We start from the raw sequence: 9097 nt of genomic DNA, 5'->3' as shown, positions 1-9097 counted from the left end.
ATAAAAATATCAAATAAAAAAATAAAAAAAATAAGTTTTTTAAAATCCTAAATAAATACGAAATCTTAAACTATTTTATTTCCTACTTAAATAAAAAATTAAAATTAAATAAAATCTATAAGTTTTTAAAATCCTAAATAAATATAAGTCCCAAAAAATTTAATATCATTCTTAAATAAAAAGTGAAAATCAATAAATTTCTCAAATTATATTTAATAACATTCTTATATAAAACTCTAAATTAATTAAAAGTTTTTCAAAATTCTAAAAAAATACAAATCTTAAATTATTTTATTTCCTATATAAATAATAATATAAAATAAATAATACTTTTTTAAAATTTCGAAATCCTAAATAAATACAAAATCTAAATAATTTAATATTTTTATTAAATAAAATCTAAAATAAATTGAATTTCTAAATTATTCAAAATCCAAAATAAATACAAATTTTAAATTATTTAATATCATACTTAAATAAAAAAATTCAATAAAAATTCCTAAATTATTTAAAACTTTAAAAAAAATTACAAATTATAAATTATTCAATGTCATACTTAAATGAAAAATTTCAAAAAATAAAATATCTAAATTATTTAAAATTATAAGTAAATATAATTATTAAATGTCATTTTTAAATAAAGATTTACAATAAATAAAATTCCTAAATTATTCAAAATTTTAAGCCAATACAAATGTTATATTATTAAATATTCTACTTAAATAAAATATCTGAAATAAATAATAAATTATTTTAAATAATAAAAAAAAATCTAAAAGATCCAAAATCCTAAATAAACACAAATCATAAAATTTCAATAGTTTGTAAAAATCCTAATTAAATAAAAAATCTGAAATTATTTTATTTTCTACTTAAATAAAACTATAAAAGAATTAAAAATTCTAAGATTTTCAAAATCCTAAATAAATAAAAATCCAAACATTTGTAATATCATTTTTAAATAAAATAAAAAATCAATAAAATTCTGAAAATTTTCAAATTTCTAAATATATCCATATCCTAAATTATTTAATTTCATTCTAGGATAAAAATCTAAAATTAATAAAATTTCTAAGTTTTCCAAAATCCTAAACAAATACAAATTCTAAATTGTTTTATTTTCTACTTAAATAGTAATTTCAAAGAAATAAAAATTTTAAAATCTTAAATAAATATAAAATCTAAATTATTTAATGTTGTAAAAAAAAATTCAAAATAAGTTTGAATTCTAAAATTATTAAAAATCCTAAATAAATACATACCGTGAATTATTTCATATAATATATAAATAAAAGTTTGAAATAAATGAAATTTCTAAATAAATACAAATCCTAAATTATTGAATGTTATACTTAAATAAAAATTTGAAATAAATAAAATTCTGATATTATTCAAAATCCTAAATAAATACAAATCTTAACTTATAAAATTCTAAATCCTAAATAAATAGGAATCCTAACTTATTTTATATCAGGCTTAAATGAAAATCTTAAAAAAAATTTAAATTTTAAAAATCTTAAATTATTTTATGTCATATTTAAATAAAAATCTAAAATAAATAAAATAATAAGTTTTTCAAAATCCTAAATTAATATGAATGAGAAAAAGTTTATGTCATTCTTAAATAAAAAATTAAAAGTTAAAAAAAATCCTAAAATATTTAATTTCCTTCTAAAACAAAAATCTAAAGTTTATAAAAAATTTAAGTTTTTTAAAGTCCTAAATTATTGTATTTCCTACTTAAATAATAATCTAAAATAAATAAGATTTCTAAAATTTTCAAAATCCCAAATAAATACAAAATCTAAATTATTTAATGTTCTACTTAAATAAAAATCTAAAATAAATTAAATTACTAAATTATTAAAAACTGCTAAAAGAATAAAACTTAAATATTTAATGTCATACGCAAATAAAATTGTTAAATTATTCAAAATCTTAAATAAATTTAAATTTAAAATATTTAATGTCCTATTTAAATAAAATATTAAATAAAAAAATTTGGAACGGAAGTATTTTGGTTATTTTTTAACAATTTATTTATTTACGTGTATTATTTATGTTTATGTATTATTTATATTTATTTTAGTATGTGTAGGTTTTTTAATTATTGGTATATGGTCATGTTTATTTCTTATGTATTACTATTTATTTTGTAATTTATTTATTTATTTTCTTATTTACATGTAAATTTATATATATATATATATTATATATCTAAAATATTTTTTTTTATAAAATAGTGAAAAAAAACACGTTAAATAAATTAACAAAACTTAAAGCGAGATTGAAGAATTTATATATGTTAAATGACTTTAAAGAATGTGATAAAATTGTTTTTGAAGCAAAGGTTAACATACTATCTAATGAATTTCAAAATTCAAGTGATTTCAAAATTGTTATTTGACCTGCTTTCTCAATTAGATTGTTTTTTTTCTTATTTATTATAATTTTTTTAAAAAAATTATGTAATAGTTATTGAATTAAAATAGTTAATAAGTTTTTTATTTAAAATTTATTAATTAAATAATATAATGAATTTTAAAGTAAAAATAGAATATATATATATATATATATATATATATATATATATATGACTATATATATTTTTTGGTTTTTTACTTTGTTTCTATAATAATTTAAATCTAATTTTTACTTTTATTTTTTTAATTTATTATTACATCTAACTTTTAATTTTATTTTTTATTTATTACAGATGCACTTATTGTAATAAATGTAATATTATAATTTTTTATTAGTATATTTTTTTATTTTTTTAAATATCCATATATATATTCTATGGGAATTTGGCACATAGCAGGAAGGTGCAATTAAATGAGTGATGAGTGGAAGGTTGAGTTGAACATTATTGATGGTAGACGAAAAATCAGTGGAAAAATATAAAAAAATAATTGTTGACCCCAAGTCTTTTTAAATTATTTATTGGAACCATTTTTCATAATATATATTTGAATATCGTTTAGTGTGTGGTTGGTTGCAAGCTACAAGCTTCTTCCATCACAAAGCTTCTTATTTCTTCTTTTCAGTTTATTCTGTAACATTATATAATACCTAATTTAATTCTTCAATAAACACTCAAATTTCTCCCAATTTCCTTATCTTTCTATAAGTTATTCTCTTTTAACATAATAAAATATAAATTATATATTTTCTTAAACTTTTTTTTCCTATTTTTAAAACTACTTTTTCATTATTATTTTTGAAAAATAAAATGTTTCCATCGCTTTCCCTTATAAAAAAAAAGTCTTAAAAATCAAGGCCACGCCATTTTAGTATGTCTTATATGAGATTGGAAGTATTCACTACTATCAAGAAAATATTGTTCGAGAAAGTATATATCACTATTTAAAGAGTTATTAAATATTTATTTTTCTAAAATATTATTTCTTAATATAATTATCTTTCTAAATTTTTATTTTTTTAAACATATATTTTTTCATAATTTTATTTAAAATATTTATTTTTTAAGATATTATTTTTCATTTTTAAAATTTAAAACTATTTTTTAATATTTTTAAAATATAAAACTCAGTTCAAAATTCAGTTTTAAACCTTATAATTTTAACCTCATATAAATAATTATTTACAACATGGTTGAGATACTCCTAAATATCCCTATTTATTTACTTAATTCTTATGTGATAATGGTTTTTGTGACCAACTCTCATGGTGTTCCAGTGTAGCCTTTTGTACCATATGCACTATTTTGTTATGCTATCAGCAACACAGTTTTAACACCACACAACATTTGAAACTACAATATAGCACCTAAAATTAATCTATGGTCTGAGGCCACCACCTGTTCATAAAATTAATCTCTCGTTGAAAATCTTGACTATGATTATGTGAGACCATGTAATAATATCTTCACCTATGAGAGATTATCAGAAAAAAAATCATTAAATAAAAATTAATTTTAAAAATAAAAAATAATTAATTTCTATAATATCTAAATTAGAGATCATTTTAAAAATTAAAAAAATTATTAATTTTTAAATTATTATAAATAATTTATAAATCTGTATCTAATTAGCTACAAAAGTTTTTACTAACAATTTAGAAACTATTTATCAATAATAAAAATTAATTTAAAAACTAATAATTTTTTAAGTTCTATCTTAAGAATTAATTATTTTTTTTTTAAAAATTAATTTTTATTTAATGATTTTTTTCGCTCAAACAAATATTTTCTTCTAAAGGAAAGACATAGATTTTTTTTTTTCCAATAGCTTTCTTTCTGTTGTCTTCAAAAACGGTTTTGCATTTATAAGTTATCACACGAAATGAGTTTTGCCAGTTGCCACCCACTGTAGCGGCAAAGATTAGAATGAACAATATAGAAGAATAGAACTCAGCTAAAAAATATGAGGGTAACATAGAATTCACTAGCGAGTTTTCTTAACAAGGAAATGCTTTTATTACTGAAAGAAGAGCTTAACTTCAACATAAGGCATGCCAAAGATCAGCATAGAAGGTCTGATACATATGTATCTCAGCAAGACTACTAAAAAAGTCCAACACTAAATGCAATATTTCTTAAACAAATACGTAATACAATAATATCTAACATGAAAACTCTTATAAAAAAAACAAATACAAATACTTAATGCAAGTACACTACTAGAGGGAGCCACCATATAGAAATTTAGATAGAGACACTGTTTGGAATTCCTCTAAAAGTCAATCCCTTTTCACTGGTGGGAAGAAGCACAGTGTAAGGCAAATGAGCTGGTCCAGTTCGATTTTTAAGATTTGGATTATGGTTCCTTTCTGAGATACTTTTCTCAATCTCTGATAGCTTTTCTCCAAACCTTTTAAAGGCTTCTATTGCCCTTCGGTTAGAGGTCCAATTTGGATTGTCCCTCTGTCCAAGGTAGACCTCGTCTGAGGCATGTTTTGATAATATCTCTATCACTGAAAGGTCAACAATAGTCTCATATTTAGGTGTAATTGTTCTTAGATAAGCCTTTTCAGGATTCTTCTCCATCTCATCATATTCTGGTGTTCCTTTTTCCGGGATCAATCTTCTGCTAAGAGTTGGACGGTTGAGGATAAATCCACCATAAGGATATTGTCCAAAGTTAACCGCTGCATGAAAGGCTGAAGCAATCCATATGATGGTGGAACATGATTGAATAAGCTCTTCAAGAGTCTGCATTTTAGGCCACCAAGGCTTGTCTTTTAAGTCAGCATGACCCTTCTCTACAACTTCCTTCCACCATGCTTGGAGTTCAGTATCTTGTTGAACTGCCACATCTGTGGGGTAATACAAGGAGACATACTCTTGGACCCATATCTTAATAGCACCCCATATTTCAAGTCCATCAACGGCATAAGGGTAGTCCTTTATCACAAGACGAAGGCCATTGGGAGAGGATGAATCCTCAATAGCCATTCCTCTTAGTCATGCCAAAAAAAATGTTAATACAAACAACAATATCTTAAATAGTTGTAGACTATTTCAAAGAGAAATTATGTAGAAATATGTGACATAGTGGTTTTATTTGTAAGCAAGTTAGTTTTTTATATGCCTTAATATCAAGACTCAAGTGGTCATTAATTCAATTTTTTGATGTTTAGGTTTGGTCTTGGATAACATCTAAATCTGGTTCTGCTTGTTTTATTTATTCTGAGTGATGTATTGATCGTATGGCTTGTATGTTGTAATTAAGTGAGATTGTGCCAAATTTATCTCTTTGGTTCATGTGATTATACCTTTTGATAAGATCAGCAGGTAGTGCTTGGTCAGGGAACACCCAATCTTTGTATATTGCTGAAGAGATCTCCATAGAATACTTTCCACTCAAAAAGGATTGCTCTATAGTGCCATCAGCGTTAATTAGTGATTGTCGAGCAAGTGCATTGATATTCATTGTGTCACGATAGTGAGGAAATAGAAGTTTATGAAGAGGGTGAAGAACACTGAGATTCCTGTTTGTTGCTATGATAAAGGGTTCAATCACGGCATGAGTATTCAACCTGTGACCCCATATAAAAAAAGTTAAGAATCACTTCATATGCATATATTAGTTTTTGTTTTTAATGATTTCAGTGAAAGAGTAGTTCAGACCAGTGACTTATGAGCTGATGATAGCACGAATCATTCACAATAACATGTGCCTTAGCCAATAGCCAAATTGTATTTTCCACCCCTTTCTCTGCAGGCAAGACGACTTTACTAAGGGCACCAACTTGTCCACTTGAATGTTGTGATAAACTTAATTCGATGGCCAATGGCTTTAAGGTCCCATCATCTTTCAAGAAAAGGATTGTCCTAGTGGCATAAGCCTTTGGTGTATCTTCATTTATCCTTCCCAAAAACGACATAAATACGTCATGGTAATCTAGTATGAATAGTCTACGACATTTAATTGCCTGTTCCACAAACATAATTTGTTAACAACTTTAGTTTCATGATGTAACACTAGCAAAAACATTCTAAGAATATACCGTCTGACACAGTTTTTTACCATGAACTGAAATCTGCTAAGCCTTACAAAACAGTTGCAGATGATCTCACAATGATTTTATCAACTTTGAAAAGATGTATTTTGAAAGAATATAGTAAAAGATGCAATGTTAACATTTAGCATGGAACAGATTCTAATGTGGTGTTTCATGGAAGTGGAACACATGTATCATCATGCCTTATCTACTGTGAGCCCTTCGAGGTTAATCTCCAACTGTTGTTCAGTCATTTTACTTGTTTGATCACCATGGACTGAGCTATCCAACTTGCTTTGTGGTGGGAACTCCTGCCATTTCATTAAAGACTATTTTTCATGAAATATGAAACACAATAGTTTGGTAAAACTTCAACTTCAACTTCAACTTTATCTTACTTGTAGACAACGAATCGTGCAAGGGTTTGCACCAGCAAGCATCTCCCTTGCAAATTCTTCATCAGTCATCCATGCAGATTTACTCACTGTTCCATATAATAAACAAAGTAATTGTCATAGATTACATACTTCAGTTATTCTGTCAAATTTATTAACTTTCATGTTATATATAGGTAGCATATATATATATATATATATATGAAAAATTATACATTGACAATAATATTCTTTTTTTTATATCATCATTCATATATATAATATGAATACCTCTAATTACATGAGGAACAGGAAAAGAGTGCTCAAATCCACCTTCACAGAGTTCATGTACTTCATCAAAGAGTTCATGTACTTCATCAAAGCTATTAAACTCCTCCTTTGAAGTAATTGAATCAAGTAGAGGTTTATGAAGATCCAACGCTTTTCGTGATTTTATCACAGAAGAAAGGAATTCAGATGATTTCAAGTGACCAAAATGTTCATCTCTTGGAACATAAATTCTATCGCTTGGTCTCTCACTATTACAATCTGCCATGAATGGAAACACCATAAATTATATCAACAACAACTTACAATTTGTCTTACTTAGATATTTATGAACATAAAGTTTATTAACTTTTACAATAATTATTTATAGAATACGATATTATAAGAAATAATTACATTAACTGCAGGTATTATATAAAATAAAAATACAAAATTGAGTTATATTTAGGATGTAAAAGTGCAACCTTCTATTGTGGGTTTTCTTCCTGTTCTTCCTCTACGAGGGTAGGGATGAGTGTCAGATCCTCCAAGAACTTGGCGAGCTAAGTGTCCACTTGTGTGAGGATTGCCCAAATCATTGTAAACATCGTAATCGTAAACTCTATGATATTGTTTGAGTTTCCCTTTTCCATTTCCTCTCAGAATCTGCAATTCTGCTTTTCTGTAGCTCACTAGTGGTACTGGTGTTTCATTTGGCACATATGTCTGCAATATATATTTGTTTAATGTTCATTATCCAAATAATAATCTTAAAACGTATAAATGTGTTAAGATGATTACAAACCTTGAACTGTTTCGGAAACATTTGAAAAATGTTATAATATATGAATATATATAGTTACTAATATTTGGCACATAGTATATATTATATATTATATGAGATATTATAAAGTGTATTTAAGCCTAACTCGATCCCATAAAACCGGCTTATGAGGTTGAGGTTTGCATCCATTTATATACAATGAAAGACTTTAATCTCTAGTCGATGTGGGATCTCCAAAACACCCCTCACGCCGAGACTGCCAACTCGTGCGTGAGACTATATATTATGGGTGGTCCGATAGCGGCCCGATAGCGGGTGACACAATAGACCCAACACAAACACCCACTAAGATATGCTTGAAAATGATTCTAATACCATATTACGAAGTGGACTTTAAGCCTAACTCAACCCCATAAAACCAGCTCATGAAGTTGAGGTTTGCACCCACTTATATACAATGAAAGATAATATTTACATTAATGATGAAAATGGTGTTATATGTTTCTTAATCGGTGTTATATGCGTTTTGTATTATTATAAAAAATTTAAAAGTAGATTTACCTCATTGGCAAAGAAGATTCGATCCTCTTTGTAAACAAAATAATTGTAAACCCATGAGTTGCAAACAAAGTGCATTGGTTCTTCACGAGTGGGAACATCTTCAAGAGTCAAACTCATCAGAAAGAACTCAACTGTCAGATGATTTTTTATGGTAAATGCTCCAGGAATTCCCATCTCCTCAACGTCCCAATCAAAATCAACATCATATTCACATTTCTTCGGTTCAAAGGTTGGTATAGTGGTAAAAACACCTTTCAAATATGTCTTCTTTCCAACTATCCCACACATAATTTTAATATTATATAAAAAATATAAATTCAACCTAATAAAATCGATTTATAAAGTTTTTATCGAAATAGAAAAGTAATACCAGCAGCCGTGGTAGCACTGATCAAGCGGATAGACACACATCGATTGGAGAAGGCACTGAGAGTATCAATCAATGTTGAAGTAAGTATGCATCTGGAAGTGTCAACAACTCCTCTCACAGTGCTTATGTTTTTTGTGTCCAACAGATTCTTGTGCATCAGCACCACCCTCCCCTTCAGCTTCTTGCGTCTGTGGAACAACCTTCTCATCTCCGAAGACACTTTTAATGATGTTTTAATTTCTTGTGACTTTTGGTTTGTGAGAATAGTTGAAGTGA

At 26.0% G+C, this 9097-nt stretch overlaps 1 protein-coding gene across 1 annotated transcript; it reads right to left on the bottom strand.

Annotated features, from left to right (window-relative positions):
• Positions 1-4412: 4412 nt before the first annotated feature.
• LOC137819046 (seed linoleate 9S-lipoxygenase-3) lies at positions 4413-9097 on the bottom strand. Its single transcript, XM_068622768.2, has 9 exons — positions 8822-9097; positions 8452-8726; positions 7592-7832; positions 7131-7388; positions 6864-6949; positions 6669-6776; positions 6092-6396; positions 5737-6000; positions 4413-5420 (listed from the first exon to the last, which is right to left on the bottom strand). Exons 1-9 carry the CDS (start codon positions 9027-9029, stop codon positions 4667-4669), a joined length of 2499 nt encoding a protein of 832 aa, XP_068478869.2. The 5' UTR covers positions 9030-9097; the 3' UTR covers positions 4413-4666.

Source organism: Phaseolus vulgaris, chromosome 10 (assembly GCF_051622355.1).
Source record: "Phaseolus vulgaris cultivar YP4 chromosome 10, ASM5162235v1, whole genome shotgun sequence".
Classification (NCBI taxonomy): domain Eukaryota; kingdom Viridiplantae; phylum Streptophyta; class Magnoliopsida; order Fabales; family Fabaceae; genus Phaseolus; species Phaseolus vulgaris.
The sequence above is the reverse complement of the archived record's forward strand: the minus strand, read 5'-3'. Positions and strand labels throughout refer to the sequence as shown.